Here is a 27,065-nt window from a genome sequence, read left to right as displayed (position 1 = left end):
TGCAAAACTTATTATTCTTTATTGGACAAGTGTAGTTTTAATGTTCACGCTTGAGGGTATGCTAGTAAATATGTTAAAAATGCTTGGAATGTGGAAACTGACTGGCCGACACCACTGTTTCCTATGAAGCTTTGCAACCTTAAATTGGTACACGGGGTCACCATGGCCCTTGAGCTAGCACCATCGAAGCCACTGCTAAATTTCCATTGACTTCATCAGCTGAGAAACAGCCCTAAATTCTGTTTTGTTCAAGACAAGAAATCCTATCTCAGATCTTCCTGGAAGAGATCAATAGTCTTTCTTGTTGGATTACAGCTGCACAAGTGCTGTGCAGTCTTGAAACGTGGTCAGTGTATCCTTTACAGGGAATGAGATCTGTAAGTTGGAGGAACAGAGGTCACCTAAGTCATTAGTTTTATTTGTCTGTTGTAAGCCAAGTATATATTCCTAAGGCAGATGGATATTGTATAGGCATCCATAGTGGAAACCAAATCCACCTGAAAAGTAGAATCCTGATGACAAGTGCAGTGTAATATTTACTGGGAGTGTGAGTGGCCTGACCTACTCCTGGGTTTGTCCAGAGTAGAGCTCCTGGCTAGCTGTATCATTAGAGACTTTTAAGACAATGTAACAGATCCTCAGTGAGGCTGGGTTAGGCTTCTGTTTTTATTGATGGATCTACCCTCATTTTAATCAGACATTGATGTCTTCCATTGTTCTAAATACCTGGAATTCATTGCCCTGTGCAGGCAGACCTTTGTTGCAATGGAGTTATGCTGGGGGCCGTAACAGGTGAGACGAAATGCAGTACATCAGAGACCTCCTGATGCTGCTTTCAGCACATTTTCAGCTGCTAAACACTAAGAAGCTGGTAGGAGTCACTAGGTTGGTTCCAAATACAAGAAGAAAAAGTCTAGTGGATGTTGGAAAGCTTATAGTATGTTTCCACCTCATTTGGAGTGATTGTGCTGGGAAGCAATTTATACAAAGTTGCTATGTGAAAGAAAGTTGTATGTGTTCAGAATGGCTATACATATATATAAAAAATGTAACTGTGCATATGCCATAGATTTGTGTATCATAAATGTGTATGTCATAAGCAATTTTATTTGGGGGATACAACTGCCAGTGCAGCTTGAAGGAATCCTCCAAAACTGCTGTTGCAAGCACGTGGGTTGGCAATTTATTTATTAGCTCCAGAGGGAAAGAATTATATCTTCAGCAGACAGCTGATGAGTGTTGGTGCTTTTTTTTTTGTGAGCCTACTTGCCCTTCTCCTGTAATTATTGACCCTCATCCCACCCTGTCCATCCCCACATTTTCCTAGTGGGGTACACTCAATCTTGTTAAACATTTTGAAATGGGCAGTCATACTCTGTCATCCTGCAGACAATGAATTTCCACTGACGATCCCTGCATGAGAGAGAGACAAGAGAGAGATATTAGTGAGACAGGACTGAAGAGGATAAGACTATATAAGTAAGAATAACTTTACACTAGGTATTGTGTCAACAAAAATATCCGTTTGCCATTAGCTGACTTTCCTCTGGGTGCTTTGTGCTTTTATGGGCTGGAAGGACATTAAATCACTCCCTTACAAGTTAAGAAAATCAGCTCTCTGAATAATTAGGTTTCTGAGCATCCTCCAGAAAACAATGACTTGATGGTGATCAGGCCTGAATCAACTTTAAATCAGTGACCAAGAGGAAAGGCGTGGTTCTGTCAAAAGTTATTGTCATGTGATATATTGCTCATGGAGGTGTACACAGTAAAATACGTGGGTGATTTTCAAGCCATTCTGAAGTGGGGAGCTGTCCACACAGCAAAAATCACTCTTTTGTTGGGTTTTTTTTTTTTCCTTTCCACTACTAGGTCTTCTAGCTGATCTCATTTAATATACATGCGAAGCGATCAATAGTGAGACAAATTAAATTCACTTCTCATCCTTGATCTGCACAAGTCACATGTGAGGCAGGGTAATGTTTGCGAGTGTAAGGAGAGTTTATGCTCTTCCTAGTTTATGACTAATTGGATGTCTGTATTCTCTCTCAGGAGAGTGATACGATACCTCTTAACTATTGTTAGTAGGAAGTGTAACTGGAGCAGCAGGATTCAACAGTGGAAGCTGTTGATTTAGTGTCCAATAGCTGCAGCAGGCTGCAAATTTCCACCTTAGCTTATTGTGCATTAACTTTTCACTTGAGAAAAAGCATGATTTCAGAGGATCAAATGCTGTCCTGCTGTGGAGCAAATGTTCAATTTAGGCTGCTTATTACCTGCTAACAGGAGTTAGATCTAAAGTACAGTCCTTGGAGATGGCAGCTGTCATATAAATTGGTAATGGGTAGTACTCTGAGAGGCTTCTGGAAGTTTGGATTCTGCTAATAGTGATCTCCTAAACCTAAGGCATGGAACAGGTAATGCTGCTGAGTGATTCAATAGGAGCTTGCTTTACAGAGCCCTGCTCCATCCTGGTTTTCTGGTGGCCAGCTCCAAACAGTGAGGAAAGTTGTGCAGAACCTGCTGCCTCTCAGGGATGTGCTGAGCCCAGATTTTGGTATTAACTGCTCTTGCGTGGTTTCATTGACTGGGTGAATCTGTCTTGGAATAAGATTAATTTGACTCTTAGCTCTGTGGAGGTGTAAAGTGTCTCATTTCAGCTTTCACGAACTGAGTTTTTTAAATTGGGAATTTACTATGCTACTTCATCAGTTTATGCTAAGTGTCATTTGGAACTGAGTCTGCCTTATACTCATCAGCGAGTCAGCGTTTAGTTATAGAATGTTTAGGTTTGGTTTTCTTTATGCCTTTCTTAGATGTTTTTAAATTGTAATTTCCTCATAAAACTGTTATCAAAGGTTAATAAAATGCAAGATTAATTTCTAGTTTTATTTTGGGAAGTCCTCGTTTGGATTATGTGCACGCTCTTCAAAGAAAGCTATTACCCTTTTGGTCACTAAGCTACCCAGAGAGACAAAAAAAAGATGCCTCACATGTAGATTAACAAGACTATATGGGTCAAAATTAAGGTCTGCTAAACTAACACCCATTGTCAGAAAGACTTTTAGATCAAAAGCTGAGTTCAAGTAATTTTTCTAAAATAGGGTATTGTAAAGTTAAAAGTCAAGTTCGTGAAAGTAAGTGTATTTTTGTTACCTGAATTAATAACAAGCTTTAGAGTACTCGAACAGAATAATTTCTGAAGTTGTAATTTAAGCTTGAACTTGCAGACACTTTAGTATTTATGCAGATGGTTGATGGCCAATAGATTTATGCATTTAATGTCTTAATTTATCTTTTTTGTTGTTTTTTGCATTACTTGAGTTTGAAGTTAAACATATATGTCCAACTTTTCAGGATGCAGGCAATTACTTTGTATCATTGGTGCTGTGTGTTTAATTCAGTAGTTATCAGCCTGTTTCCATTTGTAGATCCCTTACCGGTTTTCCAGTGCGGGTGCAGATCCTGTCAGGAATTGCCTTATGTGGCATACTCCAGAATATGTATGAACTTGCCTTTGCAGATCCTTAATACCAGTTTATAGGTCCCCCACAAATTGCTAATTTCATGCATTTTCCTTGTAGTCAATATTGAATTGTCACTTTTACTCTCCAGCTGTCGTGTGCTGTCAGATTTGAATTTTTGAAGCAATAGGCAAAATATCTTTTATCTCCAAATATTGCGGAATAATCTGTTTCCAGTTCAGTTAAAAGATTCTGTGAATTCCTATTCATACTGATTTTGGAAAAATCCTCTTTCTTTGGTTATATGAAACTTATTAGGCATCTATTATTTTGCTCAGCTAAGCTCAGTAGATATCCAACTTGTCCAGTATTTCAGATGTACTTACTGCTGGGGTATCTGGGTGTTGATCTATCTTTCAGTGATGATTTCTGAGCATTTTAGAAATTACCAGCTATTCAGAGCAGAGAACAGTTTTGTGAAAAAAAATAGCTAATAACAGTCTGTATGTGCAGCAAAGGGCAAGCTGTGGCAACTACTGAGCACGTCTGGTAATCCCCACCTCCCTGTCCAGGCTACTTGCTGCAGGTTGGGCTGTGAATGTTCCAGTGGTGCTCTCTGGACTCAAGAGTATTGTTATAAATATGTAAATATTAACTATCTCCAAAGTCTGTTGTCCACAAATAAGCACTTAAAACTTCTGATGATGCACGGCAACTCCTTCATTCGTTCCTGATACACAGGCATGGAGACTCACAAAGTGATTACAGAAAAGAAGGTGGGGATACCACTTTTCTAAACTTTCTACAGCTTTTTGCCAGAGGCATCACATACTCTCTCAAGTATCTGTGTATTGCAGTGACCTCAGTGATGCAATATTTTAGGGAGTAGGAAGGGAGGATATGATTTCTGTAAGTTTATTCAAAACCTCTAAAAATACCTAACTGTTTGAAGTGATTAGAAAAGCTTAAACTGAAATACCTTCAAAGGCTTTTTTCGTGCCTCTCGTTAGCTCAAGGACATTGCTCATCATGGGCTAAATAGTATGGACACAAGTTTAATATGCTTGAAAATGAAAAGAAGTCTCAAAATCTACAGCATGTTTACACAGACAAGTTGCAGGTGTCCAAGCTCCTGGTAGACTAAGACTCAGGATAACTTTTTCTGCTCCTATTCTGCCTCACTTAGCTGCAAAGAACCGTTTAGGATAACAAACTTTGCTGACTGTTGTGAGTATATCACTCAGGAGAGTTACAGCGTGAATCTGAATTATGAATTGGTGTAGCAGGAATTTTTTCCGCTTCATATGCTAGGTAACAGAAATTGGTTTTAGTCATTCTGGAAGCTGGGGGCCAGAAAGTTCATTGGCACAGAAAAGTTTCCTAGACTGCAATTCATGAAAAAATTTCTCCATGCTTTCCACCTGCTACTATTGCAGGTTCATCGCTGCTGTCACAGCAGTGGTAGGACAAAGGTGTTTGTGTATTCTTTCCTTCCCAGGTACTGTGATTCCATAACCTTGAAGGCCTGTACTCCTGCTGTACATCCCCATGATGCTGCCTCTGCTCCTGGCCAGTCCCTCCACCGCCATCCCCTTCTGAAAGCTGTGTTAAGCCTTTAGCAGTCACAGAAATCTGCTCAGAGGCAATTTGTTACCTCAACTGCTCTGTTTTCCGGGCTCATCCTTGTGATTCCTGACTACTCTGGTCCACATTTGATTGAAGCTGGGAACAGGGGAGTGCACTGTCTGTGTTACCTCCCCTACTCTGCCACAACCATGAGGAAGAAGTATTAAGAATAGCAGTGGGTAATATTTAAGAGAAAAAAAACAAACCAACAGCAAACCACAACAAGGATGTCCCTTGCAACCTTGGAAATTCTTTATCTAAAGGGATAGATACCTTTGAGTCAATTAACTGTGAAAGTTACTCTTCCGCTTCTAGGAACAATTTGCAGACATGGTTTCCATTTAGTAATAAACAGGCTAATGGATTGTAGCCAGAAAATTACAGTTATGGACCTGCAGCAGTCTGGCAATGTGTTACTATTTCTGGAAGAGCCACCTTACTTTAGGTAATCTTTTGGCTGAGAGATCCCTAGTGAACTCGGGCAAGCTGAGAGCATCACAGTCACAAAAGCACCTCGGCTTCTTTGGGTGTTATTAGAGACAGCTTGAAATGTTAGTGTGTTTAAACTCCCACTTCTCTTTTCTCTCCCCTCTTCTCCTGCAGCCAGTCTTGGCAGCAATACGGTGCAGCACACCTTGCCTTGCTGTCTGTGCTGTGTTTGATAACAAATGCTTTAATATACTGGACTGAGGTGTCTGTTATATAATAAGCATCAGCAAAGAAATAGCTCATGATGTATTAGAGGTCAGCTTGAGAGGAAAGAATCAAGATCCCTCTCCCAGAGTCAGGTTTCAGTGACTGCTTACACTCTCCTAGTAAAGAGGGAGAGACACTTCTTTTTAACTGAGCCGAGCAATTATGAGTCTGCATGACTACAACTTCACTAGCCATAGGTCCTCACTCAAGAGTATTAGCAAATGTCAAGTAATGACCAGGACTGATCAGGAAAAAGTAGTTAACTCATTTTTGGAAAGGGATCAGTTCCTGATGTTGCTTCAGATCTGTTAGAATTGTGTTGCAATGGCTTGGGCAATTTACAGCATTCACACTGCAGTTTGTATGGGCTTATCTTTGAATGCTGGCAGATTCCCTGTGCTTCTTTGCAAAGAAAAGTGGGCCAAAATAACTCTCTCATCCCTTGAAATGACAGGGTGTTCAGGCTGGTTTTATTGAGTTAGGTGAATGATGGTCCAATTACAGATAGGTGAGAAACAATACTAAAAATCTGTTACCCTTTGTGGAGCTCAGATTTAGCCAAGCCTACCATTGCTATATTTTTTACTACTCAGACATGGCAAATTATCCCCTTGTGCATGAAAATGCCCTGTTCCTGATACACCACCCTGGACAATCAGCCGCATGCACTGTGAACTTTGGTCTGCAGAAGTACTAGCCTGATGTAGAGTAGCCATGCAGTGTCTGGGGGAAATAGAAAAAGAAGACCTTTTTTTTTTTTTTAAAAAAAAAATGAAATAGATGAAAAGCAAACCTGTGCACAGCAGAGAAAGTTGTGGTTGCCCCACGTATGTAATGATCGTAGCTGTACATCATCATGTCCATATCTTCTCCATAGTGTCCTGGATGTTCTGTTGTTAACCTTTGCATTAAGGAAAAAGAAAATAATATAATTTACCATCTTAAAGAAAAGTTCAGTTGACTGAATGCAACTCAAATAGATTTTTCCTTCTTTGGAAATTCTTGTTTCTTAGCAGCACCACAAGACATAGTCTCACCTATGACACTGCCTTTTGCTTCTACGCAACTAAGTCATGTAGCTATTTGAGTAAATTTCAGTAAGTTTAAAAATGTTAAGAGCAAGTTGGAGTATTATATGTGTATGCATCTGCAGCTCTGGAGTAAAAGCAGCCTGAACAATAATGTAAAGCTTGTCTACTACTTTTGTCTTTATTGCAAGGATTTGCTCCATCCTCTTGTGAGTCTGGTTGGTTTGCTGCTGTAGAGTGCTGTAAATGTTACCAAGTCAAATAACTACAAGCATTTATCCATTTATTAATGATATTAAATGAATGTAGCCATTAATCCATTCCTTTGTTGTTTCTAATTTCTGCCTAGTTAATAATGTAAAAATATGGGCCTGGACAATATTTGTGCAGAGTATTTTATCTAAGGAGCTCAAAGTGCTTCCGCACTTATTAATCTGATTAGAATTATAGTTACTGCTTTCCTGGGAAACAGGCAAGTAATACTGTACTTGGTTTTACCGATAATGAACAGATGCAGGAAGGGACTGGGACCTTGACCAGTACTTTATGTCAACATTATGTTAGAGGTCAGGAATGGAAACCTGGCACTCATTTCACATGGGAGCTGACCAAGGATCCACGGGTTTGCAGAGCTCTTGCAGTGCTATGCCTTTGAAAAGAAATGAACAGCAGTATTTCACAGGTCATGCAGACAGCTGATGTGGACAAGGAGAAAGAGAAGAAACCACCTACACTGGCAATTGTTTGGATGGATAAATATATGGAGTCAAACGTATGCTCTGCAAGTGGGAAAATTAGAGCCACAGTTTTCAGTCCAGCTCCCATGAAAAGTCCAGAATGAGACCACTATGGATTTAAAGGGAACTGTCTCTGACCCAGACGAAGAAAATAAATGCAAATATTACAAAAAGCTGTTTCTCATGACATCTCACCAGTTAGCTGGTGATTTTCCATAGACTAAAGTTCATCACCTAAATGTGTTTCTGTTGAACCATGGCAAACCTAGTTTATTTTTTTGATTGAAGGCTGACATTATCATTTCTGCTTTTAGATCTCCCCTTGTGCTTCTAAATATATATTTATTTGTCAGTGTCAGAAAGTTTACAACTCTGATTTGAATACTTTTTTACTTTGACAACCTATGACTTGAATCTGTAACACACTTTTATGGCCCAAGAAAAGAACCTTAACCTGAGCATAAGCTGGTCCCACGGTATAGCCAGCTTGCTGAAAGCCCTCCAGTTTTAAAGAGCTGCTTTCAGGGCCCTGCACTCCATGCCCAGAGCTGTAATGGGAGCTAGACTATACTTCACAAAGCCTGACCTCTGCTACCTGGTCTGTATTTTGTCCATTTTCTTTACACAGAAATCAAGGCCTTGACGAGGACTTTTTTGCACACAGGAATCTCCCATCATTGAAGTGATGGATCTGAATCTTGAGAATATTTCTGGATCCATAGCCACAGGCCAAGAGAAACTGGGGCTACATCTATGCTAGTAAATTACACAATGCCAGAAAATGTTTCCGGGCACTGTAACTTGATTGCTTAGACATGTAAATTATTAGAACAGCCCCTGGGACAGTTTTAGCCCAGACCAACTAGCACAGTCTCAGCAGATATCTCAAAGACACAATTTGTGAGTTAGCTCGTGGTAGGTACCGTTCCCAACAGGCAGAATGTTTTGGAGGATAAGAAAGTTTAATGGTGTGTCTGCTCCCTCTGTCAGATGAGAGTGCCCATATTTAGTTTACCAAGTTGCAGCCTGAGTTGACTGATAGACACATCTTTGAATGTTCCTGGGTCATAGCAGGTTTTTAAAATCTGGCATGAAGACCAGCTGTGGACCAGGATTTCATTTTGTATTCACCCATCAACCCCAAGTTTGGGGGCTTTTTTTAGCTATTATTATGAGAAAACACTAAGACATGTTTATATATGTTCCACCAAATGTGTTTCATAACATCTGTTTGGCATTCAGCAAGGAAAATGTTCTGTAATCTTGACCAACACTATGTACTGGGCAGACAAGACTGTACAAAACACAAGGTTAAAAAGCTGCTTTCAGTTCTACTCAGAGACAGAACTGAGAGTCAGTCCTTTGACCTTGTTTCATGAGCCTTTTCTTCAGCTGAAAAGTGAATCCGATGACAAGCTTGTGAATTACTGTGAAGGGTCTTTCGCAGAAGCAGGCAGTGTTATTCTGAAGTGAATGCAGTAGGGAGCCTTCACTTAGCTTCCCTCTCTTTTCTTTCTGCCTGCTGGCATCTCCTCCTCCTTCTCTACTAACTTCTCCACATTACTATTGAGCTTCTTAAGGCTTCTCTGCTAAGAAATATTCAAAAATCAAAAATATGCAATTACCAAAAGTAAAGTATTTGGGGACTTGAGCTGCTCTGGATTGTCTTGTTACATAGACAGATGCCTACTTATTCCTTTTGTTCAGGAGAAAAAAATTTTAAGTAGTCCTATGACAGCAATGTTCAAGTTCACTTGGGTCTGTGTGATCTGTGTGTCTAATTCAGTTCTCTTTGATGTTTGCCTTATTCAGTTATGAAACTGTTCCATTAAGCCCATGCATCTCAAGGTCGTCTGGATTGCGCTGTATCCTTTAGAGGAAAATGCAATTGGTTGTCCATATAGCAGAGCTCTGTGGTGTGACCCAGCCCTTCTCTATTATCCCCATTTCTGGAATCCTGGGGGTAAGTTGCACAAAATGTATCTGCACTGAGAGATGCTGTAGCGTTTAATGCATAGGGATATTCAGTACATGGTTTTCTCTTCATGAAGGGGAGAAAGGTCATTTAACTCAGCCATTAAGGGTCTTCTTAAAGTGGTCTGCGCAGCACAGGACAGTGGTTCCCTCAGCATTTGTGGTAGCTTGGTGTGTAAACATTATCAAGTGCTTAACTGAAAATACTATTTTACTCTATAATGCATATCAACTGTGAACCACCTACGAGGACCCTACAGACAGGTAACTTATTTACAAATGTGGTAGCATTTGTAAACCATTTGTGGCAATGTATGGTTTATACCTGAGAGGAGTCATGAAACAAGTGAAAGACACTTTTTGCCCTAGTTGGTAAGGGTTTGCCTGCCCACAGGAGTCTGGACTCCTAAGGAGTCCAAGCCCAAGGACAAGACCCCTTTGGGAAGAGCCACTCACAGTAACCTGCATGAGGGCCCTGTAAGCACTTCTGGCATTGACCTCTTGGCAAAGAAAACAGGGATAGGGGAGCAGTGAGAAGCTTGGGTTTGCTGAGTGACAAAGTTGCTGCTGCCACTTGGGATGATCTAAGGCCTCTAGGACCAAGCTGTTGTGCTTGTGGTGCCTGAGGGGGTACATGAGGGAAGGCCCTAGATGCAAAGCAGCTGTGAGAAGTCCTGTGTTACACTGGTTGTGAGACCTAGGCACTGAGTAATTTAATGCCAAACAAATCTCAAGGAGGCAGACAGTCTGTGTAGGGGCTATCAGGGTATATTTGGTGGGATTGCTTACTAAACCCAGATATGCACAAAGGTGTTAAATTTGGGGAAGGGCTCGTAGGAGAGAAAGTAGTAGTGTGAGACCTTTAGCAAGTGGTAGTCTTTTCAATCCATATAAGCTATTTGCAAGAATTAATATAGGAAACAGAGGAACTCTGATTTGGCTTTGCAAATCCACTTCAGGTTAGTATCTGGTGTATGATGTTTGGACATAAGACACTTGGAGCACTAGTGGCATTGTCAAGAGAGGAGAAAGCAGGTAATTCTACATTAAAGACTGGGAAAGAGAAATTTGTGAGAAGGATGTAGGTGGTTTGGCATGTGTGTGGGAGAGCAGGAAAACCTGACAGAAAAAAGTTTTTTCACAATAGGGTTTTCAACTGGTACAGAGTTGGTGTGGGATGGTTTGTCTTCTGACTGGTTTCAGCACCCCACCCATCCCCACATGTTTCTAACGTACTTTACCATAATCCTATAAGCCTTGCTCAGGGTATGAAGTGTATTGAAAAAAGGTGTTAAATATTTAACAGAGTTACCATTGTTATTATTTTAACCTGAAGCTAGTAATGTTGTTTATTTTCCATTGTGAAGAATTACTATGTTAGAGACTAATAGAAAACACAGAGTTACTCGTTTAGTACTCAGAAGAATGTTTTGTACTAATCTACGGTGATCCCTAGCACTCTTCAATGATTGACTTCAGATATAGTTATCATAAGTCTGTTTTCTACTGATAAGAAGAGCAAGTCACACCAATGGCCTTATTAGTATTGTACAGCCTGCCCCTTAGAGAAGTAAATGGGAACCATGGGTATGTCTAGCCTCCGGATATCAAGCAGACAAAAGAAATGAGTCTTTTAAAATATCAAAGACAGTCAGTGGTAGAGCTCAAGGTTTCCTACTCCAACTGTTGAATATACTTATTCCCTGCTAGTAAGTACATTGGAGCGCCTTACACTTTCCACTTCTTGTGCAACTACAGTGCTAACAAGATGAATGGCTCCTCTTTAACCTTCATTTTCCAATTTGCTGCTGAACTCTTCCTCTAACAATTCCACAGACAAAAGGAGCTGTTCCATTTCAAGAGGAAAACATAAGCTTTGACATTAACTTTCTGACCTTTGAGGACAAGGAGTGTCCCCTGAATAGCCTTACTGTTTCAGAAGTTGTTTACAAATGCTTCAAGAATATGGCTCTCCTAAAGGACAATATTTTTTCAAGAGCCATGAGCCTGCATGTTATATTCGGTCAACATGGGAATGTTAAGTCTCTTTAATCAATTTCAGTTCTTTCTCCAGCTGGAAGCATATTATGCTGAAAAGCTGAAAGGTCTTAGTAAACTGTCTAAAGAGATTCCTGCCAATGCTTCCAGTACAGAACCCAGATTGCTGGGCTGCCAGGGAACTAGAGATGTCCTGGAATTGCTCTAGAGATGAGCAGTTTTCTCATGTGGCCATGTCACATGCATTTTGGGATTGAGTTCAGGCTCCAAGCTCCAAGATCATAGATTCACCTAGACACGTCACTGCCCTTCTGTTTCCACTCTGTTGTAGTGAAAGCCACAAACTCTCACAGGGCTGAGGAGCCATGAACCCAGCTGTGGGGACCATGGTTCTTCTTGAAGGCCTACATGAGCTAGTGCAATACTGACACAAGTAGCAGCAGAGAGCCCAGGGCACCTTATGCCTATTCCTCAAGAAAAATGTCTGAAATACATTTGCTTAACATTGGAAAGCTGGCTAATGTTATTTCTCCTAAGATGTCTCTGGAAGATAGTCCTGGAGATTGAACTGTAAGGTTGTATTTTCTGGGATATAAAAAAAAAATATCAGTTAAATACATAAAAAAAATTAAGGGGGGGGGGGGGGGGCGAGGATTGTGTTGCCCAGAAGAGCATGTTTCCACCACATCTTTTCTAAGTTCACCTCCTGCTGGATTTGTATCTCTGCTGTTGGTAATCTCTGCAAAACCTGCACAGGATCTCATCGGTTTCAATATGGTAGCAGGTTGAACCAAGAAAACAAATAAGTTCTTTAAGCTCCATAACTCTTGGAAAATGTAATTGTTGCCTGGATAATGTCACCATGACAGAGAGCAGCCACAGCTCCAGACAGGCCTTCTGGCACTTGGACTGCTGGCTGTTTGGAGAGGGGAAACAGTCATAAACAGTCTGTGCAGACTTGGGGCTGTTCTGTGACATGTTTTCTTTTGAGAGTATGGAGTTGAGCTTTCAATTTCCTGGTAAAGAGAAAAATCTGAGCTCTAATGGGACCACTTAAGTAACACTGTCTCTGCATCTGCAGTGGATTTGTTTCCTTTATGATCTGAATCAGCACGCAGTTTATTTTACTGTGGTAGCATTCCCTAGCCAGGTAAATAACGGGAGCTTTTCTGCTTCCTGTGAGGAATGTTAATTATTTCCAGTGTGGTAAAAACGTCAGAATCCATGACAAGACTTGGAATGGTAAGGAAGGAAACAAAGTACTTGTAAAAATTAAAATAGCAAGTGCAAAACTATGAGACTAGAAAAGACTAGTTTGTTTATTTTCAATACGGCCTTACTGTACAGGTAAACTGAGCATTAACGATGAGAAGACGAGCTATGAAACAGAACTGCTGGGTTCTTAAGAATAAGGATGTAGATGCTACCAAGCAAAGTCGTTAAGCATGTATTTGGCTTTAACCATGTTCTTAAGTTAAGCAAAGTGTTTAAGTGTGGGTTTCAGTCAGCATGATGGTGTCATAAATTAGTATTTCAATAAGCATTAGCAGGACTCAAAAAACACAGGGATGTTCCAGCTGTAAAAATTTGGTCAAATTCTAATAAACCATTTGAGTGGCTCATATACATAGAGACAACCTGTCTTTATTCATTGTAGGGAAGACCAGCTCATTTCAGAAGGAATGTAGTCCTGAAGAAGTCAAGAGAATTGGTGCTTAAGGATCACCTGTCTTACTGCTTTTATATTGGCCATAGAGTCCTCTATGGAGACAACTGGAAGAAAAAGGGATCGAATACCAGGATCAAATACCCAAGGTGAGAGCTAATTTAAAACATAGTTTTGTTATGCCTCAGTACTGTCGGTTTTCTCAAAAATGCCTTTATGCCCATGTTTAGCTTCATAATGAAGGACTAATTGCACATTAAAATTCAGGGCTGCTGAGAAATTCTGCAGTCTGGATTGTCTTTGAATATGGATCTTCCTATGTTCGTACATGATCCAGGAGGCATCACAACCATTGCATATTTTCCTGGTATTACTTTTCCACATAGTCTTATACAAATAGATGCCTTTGCATGAAATTAAGCTGCTTCAATGAAGAAAAAGGAGTCAGCAACATGTTAATAGCCATTTTTCCACTAGTTTACTGACAGCTAGTTTCTGGAACAGAATAAATACCATTATAGGTTGGGGCAGAAGCTGTAATAAATAATGATACTGTATATGCACACACAGTTTTGTTGTGTCTTACAAGCATATACATTTTGAGGTCCTACCTGTGGTAGCCCAAAACTGCTTTGCAGATTGTTTGGAAAACACATTGTCTCTGTCAAATGTATCTTAAACCAGAGTGCAAGATACAGAGTAGAAGTGTGATGTGTGAAAACTATTTTGTGACAATAACTTGGAAATGCGAATGGGAGTGAAGTTGTCAGTGAGATCTCCTGGACTTAGGGAATGGGAAGTTTAGTTGCTATACACTGAAGTTTCACAATTCAGACAAGTCACATCTGTGGTAGTAGAAGTGGGTCTGAAGCATGGGGTTTCATGCTACCACACTGTAGTTCATGTTGCTTGTATGTTAGCATAACAACTAGCACTCTCCCAGACACTGTCAAGGCAGGGTAGAGGGAGTAAAACAGAAAAGAAAGCATCCCCAGCAGACAATAGGCAGGAGACCACTGTTTTGGAGAGGAGATTTTAGCTGCTTGGTGTAGGCCCTCCAGCAGAACAGTCCGCCTATTTGGAATCACAGGATAACTCTGGCAGGAAAGGACCTCAACAGGCCTCTGGTACAGCCCCCTGCTCAAAGCAGGGTCAACCATGAGGTCAGATCAGGCTGCTCTGGGCTTTATTCAGTCAAGTCTTGAAAACCTCTGATGGTGGATCCTGCACATCTTCACTGGGCAACCTGCTCTAATATCTCACTGTCCTCATAGAAGTAATAGTTTTCTTTATATCCCTCTGAACAGCAGTCCTGTCCTCAAGCACATCAGCTGTTCCCCCCAGTCTGGTGTCATACGCAAACTTGGCGAAAGCGTGCTCTGTTACCTCCTCAAGGTCATTGATAAAGATATTAAGTGGGATGGGTCCCAGGGCAGACCATTAGTAACAGCACTGTGCTTGTAATGGGCAGCCAGGCAAGGTATCTACCCTTTAACCACTACCCTCTGAGCCTGTTATACCACGAGTTTTTTAGCCATCTAGTTGTCTGTCCATCCAGACCATAACATCCTAATTTGGATAACTGTGTGTAGAAAGAGCTTGTACCTACCTTGCTGACTCCAAAGTCAGAATGAGACCTTGGAAGGAATTGGTAGAAATATATTGTAAGGAGGCACTTCAAGAGAGTAACTCAAACAAGGCTCTCAAGTAGAAGAAATGGTATGACAGGCTGTCCAGGCTGAGAGTGGATATGGAAGTACCAAGATAGGCCAGTAGCTTGAACAGAACAAAGTAGGCTCCAGATGGACTGACTGAGCCTGGTAATACAGGGTACAAAATGATTTTATAATGAACCCATAATCACAAACTGTGCACCAGAGGCTTTTTACAAGGTGACAGGTCTTCCTAGGGGTTTTTACAGCTCTCCCCTCTCAGAAGAACATGAGCACATGGGATTTCTACCCTGCTTAGAGGGAGAAACACTTCATCTGCCTTTGAAATGCTGCTTTTTCTCCATGGAAAAACAATAGCAGCTGAACTGTATAAGGCATTCTTTTTCAAGCATAAAAATGGAGTGTTGTCACTGTTGGAAATACAAGGACAGCATAGGAGTCCTGTGCAGCTGAGGTGAAAACATGAGATATCAGTACCCCCAAACATTTACATTAGGGTTTGCATTACTCTGAATGCCAATTTGCAAGGCAGAGACAAAGCTGTTCCCAGTTGTCAAGACGACGTCTGAGAGAGGCAGAATTGCCAATAACAACAAAAGAGGTCAGAGATTTCTGCTGTCTCTCTGAAAATACATGCGATATGAGAGGGCTGTAAGAGAGATTGGAAGAACTGCTTAAAAGTTAGAGTGAGTTTCCCTCAGAATGAAGAGCCTGGGCAGGTATGTAAATAAACCCCCAGGTAGAGAACATCTGTAGGCAGTGTAGGCTGGAAAGGGGCAGAAAAATGATCAAAGGCTTTGTTACAGAGTTCCTGTCGTTTAAAATCTTTAAAAATAATAAAAAAATTTCTTTTCCTCCTGGCTGCAAGGAGACTGAAGGATGCAAAGCAAGGCACTGCTGTTGTGTTTGGTCAGTAGCCAGCCAGACCAGTAAGATCAAAGGGCATGTAAATAGTTTGTATGCATCTCAATGGGAAGTTTACTTCAAAGCTGAGTTCTGGAAACAGAGATTCAAGCACAGATTTCCCCCTCCTTTTTTTCTTTTTTTTTTTTCCCTAAAGTGCAGTTGTGATTCTTTGTATCAGTGATAATAGCTGTATTATAGCCCTGGAGCATAACATCATGAATTCTTTTATGCAGAATGAACAAGGAGCAGTACGAGCTTTCTTAACACACTCTGCTTCTGTGCTTCTGTCTCAATTTAGAGAAACCTGGGAACACAGGGAAGCTCGGAATGTGTAGTTAATTTTTCCACAGCCTCTGTGAGGTTGCCACCACCAGTTGTGATACTGTGTTGGAGTGAGGCCACCTTTTTTTTTTAGGTTTGGACTATGATCAGTAACTCATTTTGTCTTTGGTCTTCAAACAGCCTTGAGATAGGGAGCAAGTTGTGTGCATTACTAATACACAAATCCCAAGTTGTCAACCAGAGGATATTTTTTCTGAGGTAATGGACAGTGAGTTCACTCCTGTAAGTCATTGTGGCACAATTGTGAGGTGCAGGAATGCTCCTACTCCTGTAAATGTGCTGGATTTACAGTGGGGGCTGTATCACCACTTTTCAAGTGCTGTTCCACTTTGGAGACTTCTGTCACGGTTGCCAGCACAGCTAGGCTGCTGCTAGTACCCAGACCTGTTCATTTAGGACTAGCTACTGCATTGCACTCATCAGCATCACTGTGCCCTCATTCTCTTCCCTTAGCCATGGATCCTCACGAATCCTGTTACCAGACTGGAAATAACTTGGTTAGACCCAAAAATCACAGTTAATTTTTTCTCAGACAAGGCCTTTAACAGGCCAAGAAGCTAAAAAACATTTATAGGACTGCTGGGGAAAAAAGGCTAATGGGTTTGGTTGCTGCTTGAACTCACCAGCATGAATACGGGCATCTCCGGCTATAGCGGCAGCAGTAAAATTGCCATTCACGGTCAAGCACAGATGGAAAATACTGACTCTGGAAACCAGCCACCAGCCCATTGTTTGAGCAGGTTTGATACCTAATAAAGAGGAGAAAGAAGAGAGCACATAAGGAAAACAACATTAGATTCCCTGATAGTTTCAAACATTTCTGAAAACAGCGTTAAAAATCTTGATTCAGGGTGGAAGCTAAGGGTTTGGCTTTGCATTGAGAAGCACTGTATGCACCATTTTGTATAAGAAAGCAGCGCTAGTTAACTAAGGATGTCTTAACATTTATGTTGCACTTGAAACTGTTCTAAAGTATTTAATCATTCCTGCATGCTGATCAGGCAAGAAGATTGTTCTGGTGTTGACCTTCTCAACTGTTCACAAGTCATGAGACTGACTCCAAAATAGTCCATTAATACTTTGTTATTTTGTCTTTGTTGGTATTTGATCATTTGGGGTTCACTGGAGTCATTTTTTCAACTGCTTCTCTACACAAAAGAAGCCTTAGAAACTCTTCTATGAGAGAAGTTCAACAATTTATTTTATTTTATTTATTTCTCAATTATCTGTCTGCAGGAGAAGGCACACTTAATTCAAAACCTTATAGGCTTGTGATGAAATTGTGATTTGCTAACAATCACACGAGGAGAACTGAGACTTAAATGTTATAAAATTTAAGACTCACATAAATTTTATGACTGGATTTTCAAAAGAAAAATGTGCTGCTTCATGATTTCTGTGCACTCAAGAATTATGTCATACACATAAGTATTGCCTTCAAGTAAAATAGACATGGTGTCTAAGTATGCAGATATGTGCTTTTCTTTCTGCACACCCTGCAAGCAACTGGACAGTGACACCCGAAGTAATTCAAGTGATAATCAGTTTGAATAAGCTTGCTTGGAGACTAAAGACAAGGAGAGCATGAAAAGAGACAACTCATTAACTCAGCATTTGAGTGCTCATTCTCTCAAGCCCCTCCTAGGCTTATTGTTTCTTTATTGGAGAAAATTACAGGGATTCAATTTCTTGTATTTCTTTTCCTTTTCTTTACTTTCTTTTTCCTTCATCAAGGAAAAGTGGCAGCCTAGAGCCATAGCAAACCTTCCTTGCGATACTGTAAAATCAAATACCTTAATATATCCAAAAGACACATTCAAAAGAACTTTATGATTAACAAATACCAAAAAAATTCCCCTAGTTTAATTCAGTGACCCGATAGTTTATTTTAATGAGCCTGGAGAAGGGAAAACACATCATCTAGCAGAGTTTGGTGTTTGGAAAGTCGTTCACTTGCGCATACAGGTGTTAGTGCTCGCAAAGCCTGGGGCTCAAGTGTTTGTATGCATAAACTGAAAAACTGATTGGTTTTGACCAGTGCAGGGATTAATTCCTCAGTCTAACTTTCAGCTTCTGGCTTTGAACCAGGGGTCTCTTCTATATGTCCCTTCCACTGTGTTCTGTTGTTCAGACGAGTATTTACATTTGTTTGTATCCCTGCATGTCCCACATTGCTGGGGCCGCACATACTTGCTGTGCTTTCTGAGACTCCTTTGAGGACCTTCAGAGTTAAGCAATGATGGGGACTCTGAGTTGCTATGGTATCACACCAAGTAAGGCAGTTTGGCTCTCACTCAGAGGATTTCAGCAGGACTTTGATAGGAAGTTGCTCTGTTTTTTGGCACATAGGCCATGGGAACATATGGCTAAGACTCTGTGTAAACATATTGGTTAGCTGCAGATGATTGGTGTTATCCTGGTGGAAGAAAGGTTGATACACAGAAATATAGGGAATGGTTGTACCTGTTGCAGGATGAGCATTAATCTGTGTAACAGAACCAAATTTGTATCTCTTCATCTTCTGCCTCTCCCCCTTCCCAGTTACATGCATTTTCACTGCTCAAGACTTGCGCCCCTGTGAGGTTTTCTAGGTGTTTTGCATAGGTGTGATACCAGGAGCATTTTGGTCCTCTTTTTCCTTTGCACTTCCTCCCAGTGACTTGGCATTGCTCTGCAATTTCTTGTCCCCATCAATCAGCATTTGATATTCCTGCCCATACCTGTCTTTGCAGGATGTTATTCCTTCTTTTTCTCTCCCCACTTGCTCACATTCAGTCTGGGAAGACATGCCCTCTTTCCCCCTCTCTCTGCCCTACAACAGTTTTTATTTTCTTGAACACCTCTACTAATACAGTCTGATTTTGATGGAAGGATTCATTTTGATAGAAATGTCACTGATGGACCCTTCTCTTTATAGTGGATTGAAAAAAGTCTAGCTAACTTATACACGCATGTAAACATGAGAGTGTTATTTGGACAGCAAACTTTAGGAAAATTTGGTTATTTTTGATCCTGATCCTATCCTCTCATGAAAAGTTTATTTTAAAAAAATATTTTTGGTGTTACCTTAAAAATTAGTTTCCTGGATGGGGAGTGTAACTGGACATAAGTCATGTCTTATAATTAAATTTCCAATATATTTTAAAACATTCCCAATAAAATCTGAAATATAATTTTAAGCTCATTATAACTTCTCCCTCTCTACTTCTGTCTTATACACACAAAGTCCTGCGATGTGTTATTCAAGCTCAATATTGGGTTCAGTGAAAGAAAGATACTGGGAACGCTGAAGTACTTTTTCTTTAGCTTTGACATAATGTAAGGTCCCCCACCCCCCCCACCCCACCGACTTTTCTAATTTCAAGTCAAATCTAGATATTCCTGGATGAAGAGATGCTCCCAGAAATTGGAGTATTTATTTGTGAGCTTATAAAATCTTTTCTTTTCTTTCCTTTTCCCAGCTGGCATCTTTCCTACAAGCAGAAAATAATTCTTCACAGGAAACAAACAACCCCTCCCCACACACCTTTTTAGTCAGTTGCTCTATGCGCTAGTCTGAAAACAACTTTAATATGTGAGGATTTCTTCCTTCTCTGTTAAATTTGCTAGTCCTGTCACAGCAAATCCTGCAAACCAGTATGGTGAAGAGAAACTAGTGATTCAGGACTTTTGATTTATAGTCAAGTAAAAAAAAAAAAAAAAGCCTTTTTCACTAGACCCACTCTGTGGCACATCTGTTATAGAGGATAATTCAGTATTCAGAGTTCATGTCACTGGGTTCTCCTCACTCATAAAATCCTGACATTGCAAAGAAGAGAGGAAGATACTGCTTAGAAGTTGAATGCAGAAGAGTATGAGAAACTGGCTGGGACTGTGTGGGATTAAACTTGGCAATGGATAGGTTGTTTTGTTTTTCTGTTGGCTTAAGTTGCATAGGTTGTTTTGTTTTTCTGTTGGCTTAAGTTGCAATGCATGAAGAGTTGCCTTTTGCATCTGGTACTGGGAGAAGAGGAGGTGAGCTGGCTGGTAGGTGTGGGAGTGGGAAGATGGGTGGTGGTGAAGGTCAGGTGCTGTTGAATGGGCAGCTGCCCTTCCCTTCCCTTGTTTACATCTGTTGGAAATAACTGCAGTGTTTCATAGAAAGTAAGTAAACAATGCAGCCTTATTTTGGGAGGAGTTTGGTGTAATAATAGGGATATGGTAGCTGAGACTTTCCTGGCCTGCTGCAATTGCTGTGAAGAGCCCCTCCTTCACCAAATCTTCTGGACTGGTTAATGAGTGTTGCACAGCTGAGTTCTGTCATGGCAAGCACCCATAGTGTACATCCATGTTACCAGTTTAGTTCAGATCAGGACTGCTTTCCTTGTTCATCAATGAGCTTTTATCTGTGAGATCAAACTAGAGCTGGTTTGAAACAAATCCACTCAAAACACATATGTGAATTTTGGGTCCATACACAAACTGTTTCACCCTACAGATGCACGTAAATTGTGCCACATTATTTGCAAACATTGATAATAGCCTCAGTGGCCAAGCGTGTACCTCATTGACTCAACAGAGTTGTCTGCCAGCCTGAAGACAAACACTGCTTGCAACAGTATAATAGTTTTGGGCATTGGCACCAATTGTGGTGACACTTCATAATTATGCCCTCATCTTATTTTTACTCTTTGCTCGACAAAGCCCCAGAGTGTTGTGCCCCACCTAATGCTGGTGCTGTGGTGTACACCTCTCTCTAAGGCCCCCTGTCCCTCAGATACCTCAGGAGTTAGCCTAAGCGGCATGTTGTCCTGAGGGTGACAACCCAAAGAGGAAGCCTGTTCATTACAAATCCCCTCAGGGAAGCCCAAGTCAAGATGCCATAAGTGCATCTGTTAGACTCTTTGTTGAGCCCCCGCTGCACTGGTTGGCTAGCACTCCCTGAAGCTCTCTGGAAACATGCAGAGTCTGATACATTGCTCAGTAGTCACTGGGTCATGCTGCATTAAGGGCAATTTGTTCCTTACAACGGGGTAACCTGACAGTGTCATTCTATGTACTTCAAAAAAATCCCACTGTTTTGCTGTAGAGCAGATGGCTTCTGTAAAACTTGCATCATTAATTACTTTAAAGCTATCTCTCTAGAGCCTGTCGCAGCAGAATGGATCTGTATATTATGGAGATATATCAGATAAGGCAAACTGACATAGAAATAATTCTGCATGCTTTCATCTGCAGTCTTCCCTGGATTGCATATGGAGAGAAGTGGCCTAACCTTGTGCAGCCAGTAAGACCACAGTTAGAGTGTGAGAGACGTTTTTAAATGAGACATTAGATAGACTGTTCTCCTGGAGTGTTATTTTACCAAAGTCTGTTCCTTTCACTATCCAAAACTTAATTTCCTTCTCATACAGTTGTGGAGGGGAGGCCCAGTCCTGCTATTCTGAGTTATTTTTTTGTAGAGTGCCTTCCTTTTCCATAATTTGGTTAGTGGCATGATGAAAGCTGATTTAACCATCAGGCTGTTACAGATGAGTGGGAAGACATAAGTGGCTGAGAGCAGGCTCAGGCCACTTGAAACTCTGGCACTCAAAGGGAACAACTTTTCCGTGTTTGATTAGGCCATGCTAAGTCTCCGATGGTCACTCCTATGAGGAGTCTTCACTATCTTATGGGATGGTGAGATGTCTTATCATGACTTCCACATGCCAAAGGCAACCTTACTGCCATGTTCAGCTCTTTCTTTCATTTAGGGGTCAGTGATGACTTTCTTTCTTTCTGCTCCCCACCCAGAGGGAAGGCAAGGCCCTATTCACCCTGTTGATTTCTTTTTGACAGTCGCTGATGAGGTTTCCTATCTACAGAAAGAATCCTCCTCAAATGCTCCCACTGGACTCGGTCCATTGCAGCTGTGCTAAAAGCTCATAACACTATTGCTTTAATATAAATCTAGGGTTTGGAAGAAAATTAACTTGTTTGCGTAGATAGCACAAATGGGAACATTGTGAAAGGGCAGCTTGATTATTGTGTTTGGGTAACACAGTCTCAGATTTGAGACTTGGGATTGGTCAGACATTGAGAACAAAACCAGCTCCTCACAGATGTACCCGGGTTTGCTGCCAGTGCCTGAACAGAAGGCTCCTGCAGACATTTCCGTTGCCCATGAGTCTGTCTTTGCACTAGTTTGTAGGAAATAGGGCTTTATTCCTACTTGAAGGATCTGCATGTGTGTTTGTGCACTTAAAGAGAAGGCAAAGGAGAGTGAGAATGGGACTAGGGAGGGGGAATCTAGGTATTTGTTTTCTCCAAGTCCCATCCAAACACTTTCTCAGAAGTCTAAACAGGGAAAAGAAGCAGTAAACATGCATTAAATACCACTTGGCTGGAAACGTTTCTCCTCTGTGCCTTAAGGGTAACCAGGAGTGCATTGGGGATGTGGCATGGTTCCATCTGCATCATGTGGTGTAAAACAAATGCTTTCTCTTGGAAGGAAGAGTTGCTTGTCTTTTACTTGCAAACTTTTGGTTGGTTGGTTGTGTGATTCCCGTCCTTTGGTATGATTACTTTCAGGCAAGAAAAATAGTTTTTTCTTGAGTAATTTGTTCAAAGAGACTGTAGAGAGAACTTTGTAGTATTCAGCAAAGAAGTGAAGAACAGCCTCACCCACAACCACTCAGAACTTACCTTTTCTTAGGTGCTGAAATATTTACCCAAGGTCAAGCTTCCTCCAGTACAAATAGAGCAAAGAGCATAAGCTTTATTCTGTCTGAAAAGGCAGGATTCCATGGGATGTCACAGGATACAAACATTTAGAAGGATTGTGTGGAATCACGGGATGTCCTGAACGCTTTTCCCTACTTCAGACTTGAGCGTTTCCAAATTAGCCGAGAACAGATTCTGCTCCCAGTATTGAATAGCATCTTGGTTAACAGGTAGCCATTGCAGAAGTAAGGTGTTGGGACAGATTCAACAAAGCTTTTGTACACTTCCTTAACTTTAAATGTATTCACAGATTAATGAAGCTGAGAAGACATCCTTGATCAGGTGATCCAATCTATTGCCAAAATTTTCCCTGTGAGTCTTGTAGCATGTTCACATGTTTCTCACGTCCATTCAGCAAAACGCAAAAGAACATGCTGCCTTCAGAAGTGTATGTACATATATCCTTAACTTCAGGGATGCATTTATTAAGTGGAGTACCTATAGTTAGATGTATTCTGAAATGTCAGTAGGTAATTTTAGGCAACTATCAGAGATGATTGGTCTTCATGAGTCTGCTTCTGGAGAGAGAGAGGTTGCCCCAGAGAGCAGTTTTCAGAGTACCCATTTCTCTCCATTGACCCTGGAAGGGGGCAGAGGTGATAAAGTAGGCATCGTGATTAGACACCTAATGTGGATCTGGGTAGTTGCCTTCTTTGTGTGGAACACATTTTTTCATATCTGTAAGATGCAGTCTTATACGTTTGTTCCTGGAAGTCCATATAATACCTAGAGTTAGTGTAGGAAGTAAACTTACCTAAACAGTGGTTTCCTCCTGTGCTCCAGTCCCCCAACTCTCCTATCGCTATGCTCCCCACATCCATTTCTGCCATTCCCCTCCTGTGCTAATGGCCAAAAAAATTGATTTAGTTGGAGACTCTTTCTTCTCTCTGCTTTATGTTGGCACTTCATTTTCTCTCTAAAGCTTTCATTGTTTTGTCTTTTCTAAGGAAATATTTCTTGGGTTTCTCTCTGTTGTGCAGCTGCACAACGGTCAGGAATGGTAATTTGTATAATGCCATAAACATAATTTGTCAGAGGTCATTTTTTGGTGTTTCTGCCAGACTAGAGTTTCTGGGACACGTCTGAGAAACTGGAAGGAATTCAGAGGAGAGCTGTAGGTATCATCAGTGCTTGCTTAGGAATGTTGGAATATGAAACTTCCAAAGGAGAAGAATGGAGACATGTTCTGCCTGAAAGCAAAAGCATGGGTGAAGGTCTGTGAGTGAGGGAAAGACATAGCTGCTACCTATTAATAAGTTAAAGAGATTTTACAAAGGATGTGGTGTGCTTGTTCTCAGTACTTAGTGAAGGCAGGACAAAGAATAAAAAGCCTCAATTACAGCAGAGGAAATGTACCTTAAATTTTGGGGAAAATCTTGTCAGTTTTGTAGTTATTGGTGGTATAAGTCATTGAATCTCTCTGGATGTGATGTGCAAAGTGAGACGAAATACCTTGTGAGGCAGAGCTGAAGAAGGAATATATGGCAGTTCATCCTGCCAGGATGGGGAATGGACTAATGAGTTCAGCAGAGCACTGTGTCAGCTGACGTGAGGGTGATGTATTGCTCACCAACAGATTGGTTTGTCAGATCAGTGGGGAAACAGAGGTGGCCAAACAGGAACTAATGGTACAGAATGTGACTCATATTTGTGGCCACTTGATTACTAAGTGAGTCGCTTTAGAACTGGGGATGGCTCCAAATTACACTGAGCTGGGCATGGAAGAGAGAGAGAGAAAATAGATGCAGCTATGAGAAGCAAAATTGCCAAGAGAGAAGGTCTGGGACTGTCAAAGGCCCCACAGGCTACATCCATGCTGTCACGTTAATCTGAGGTTTGAGCTGGCACTCAGACACTCCAGGCTGGCTGCCTGCTGGCCCACACTTTCACTCCAGTCTGGGATGAGCCAGCTGGGTTCTTGGGCAGCAGTGTCTGGACACAGCAAGGGATGTGCTGGCTTACAGCAAGCTTCTGTCCGTGAAGCACTGTAGATGCAACCAGCACAGCCCTGGGTGCAGAAAACTGCAGAACATAACCAGGCACAGCTAGCTAAGATTTACAGAAATAGCCTAAGTAATTAGGAGCACAAGTTCACCTTTGCAAAGGGGTATGTGTTCCCTTATCTCTTTGGTGTATTCCTCCCCCAGAAACAGATAGAAGGAAGTAAGAAGGAGATCTGTGCAGAGAAGACAGATAGATGTAAAAGACAGAAAGATGGACTGGAAAGGTGAGCTAGGGAAGAAGTAACTAAAATAACTCCTAAAGCTAGGAAAGAGAATGAAACAGTTAAACATATTAAAGAGGGGCTGGAAAAGAAATACATTTGGGGAAAAGATAGGGTTAGCAGAAGAAAAAAATGTAGGCAAGAAAGACAACAAAATGGAAAGATATCTTTAAGAGGTGAAGGAAATAATATTCAGATAGTACATTGTGGATATAGTCATGCTAAGCATACGGAGCATGGTGATGAATACAGCCCCATGGTTAAACAGCAGAAGAAAACATTCTGTATAGATTTACACAGTATCCTGTTTGTGAGAAGTGAACTTGAGCAATTGCTGACAGGGATTTTTAGAAAGAGAATAATAATTTTATTTTGAACAATAGAAAGGTCTAATTTAAAATTACTGTGCAATAAGTAGAAATTGCATCAATGTATGAAAAATGAAGAAGTCATCCAGGATTATCACAGTGTCTTTCTGCCTGTTTTGCAGCCCTCCCCCTTTCTTTTCGATTCTTATTCCAAAATTAAGTATAGGGTCAATCTTTTTTTTCCTTAGCATTGCATCAGCCATATGAATGTGTCACGTGGTAAATGAAAGAGTATGAATAATTCAGAACAAAATTTTGAATCATTTAAAAAGCAGAAGCTTCACATTTCATTGCTAACCTGTTCCCATATAGCATGAAATCTACAAAAATTACATTGCAATTTCTGGAACAAAACCATTTAAAGTATTTCGAAGTATTCTTGCATTCATTTCATTTTGTCCAAAGAATATTTCAAACTCAAGGGTTTCCAAAACTGTGTTTCACATTTCTTCAAAAAAACAGAAGATAATTAAATACTGGGTACATGCTGCTTAAACGTGAACTATCTTTCCAGAAATTATTGTGGCCATAAAATGTGATCACCTTTGCCTCTAAGGTTGATGGAAAATGTAATGTTTAGTTAACCAAAACTGACTGTATTAGGGAATTAACGTGATCCTCTGCTATCATGATCATGCATATATATGCGACCATCATTGCTTGTTAGTGTGCATTTTTGGCTCCTGTAATACCAGCATGACTAGAAAACAGCCTTTGACTGTGCCTAAGCCAAAAAGCTTAGCAACAAAATCACAAAGAGAAAACCCAGTGCAATACAGAGACGTTTTTTTTTTTTTCTAGTGATAAGAACAGGAGGATGGGGTGAGGAGTTCTATAGTTTGTTCCCCAGTTTAGTCACTGATTCAGTGTGTGGCCTTTCAAGAGGGACTTTATCCTCTCCTCACTGAAGGTTCATGCCTCATTTTCCTCAGCTGTGAAAAAATAGCAAGACAGAACCACTTTGCAGCTGAGGTGAGTGACCAAGCAACACAGCATTTCTAAAGCACACTGAGACCCTCCAGCAAGAAGTTGCTATAGAGAAGGCAAATGTGATGCTGATCATCTCACACACATGCATCATGATTAATGAGTCTAAGGCAGTCGTTCAGGGCAGTAAAGCTGCTGGTTATGATGGCATTAATATGCATTTGCATTGCTCTGACCACAGTATTAGCACCCTTATTCCACAGGGGGTAGCAGGGCTGTGCCCTCCAGGGATGGTTGGGGGTATCCTACCATTCGGTTCCCGCCCTGTTGATCTCTTCCCACCAGCACTCTGTCGGCTCACCAAGGCTCTGTGCTGCTGGCATGCAGGCGTAGTTCCACAGTCTGTCGGAGCCTTCCTTCTTGTTGAAAACACTCCTGACAGCCACGATCACCTGCCCATGTGGGCACTGGAAGTTGAAACCCTGCCGGTACACATTGACCCATTCATCGTTATCTCCATAGTTGTAGGGACCGTAGTAATAGTCACTGTACTGGCCCCATGCCACGGTCACCAGAGGCAGGAACACACAGAGAAGGACGAGGTCCATCCTGAGGATGTTCCTGGCTTAGAAATGCCCTGCTGGTTTGTTGGGCTGGCCCTTTTATATCTCCTCTAACATTTGGCTTCCAGATGT

At 41.1% G+C, this 27,065-nt stretch overlaps 1 protein-coding gene across 1 annotated transcript; it reads right to left on the bottom strand.

The window, feature by feature from the left end:
• On the bottom strand, positions 1-26,990 carry DPT (dermatopontin). Its single transcript, XM_005433356.3, has 4 exons — positions 26,680-26,990; positions 16,734-16,859; positions 6,580-6,687; positions 1-1,413 (listed from the first exon to the last, which is right to left on the bottom strand). Exons 1-4 carry the CDS (start codon positions 26,976-26,978, stop codon positions 1,347-1,349), a joined length of 600 nt encoding a protein of 199 aa, XP_005433413.2. The 5' UTR covers positions 26,979-26,990; the 3' UTR covers positions 1-1,346.
• Between the last annotated feature and the right edge of the window lie 75 nt (positions 26,991-27,065).

Source organism: Falco cherrug, chromosome 5 (assembly GCF_023634085.1).
Source record: "Falco cherrug isolate bFalChe1 chromosome 5, bFalChe1.pri, whole genome shotgun sequence".
Classification (NCBI taxonomy): domain Eukaryota; kingdom Metazoa; phylum Chordata; class Aves; order Falconiformes; family Falconidae; genus Falco; species Falco cherrug.
Note: the sequence above shows the minus strand (reverse complement) of the source record. Positions and strands in the feature narration are given on the sequence as shown.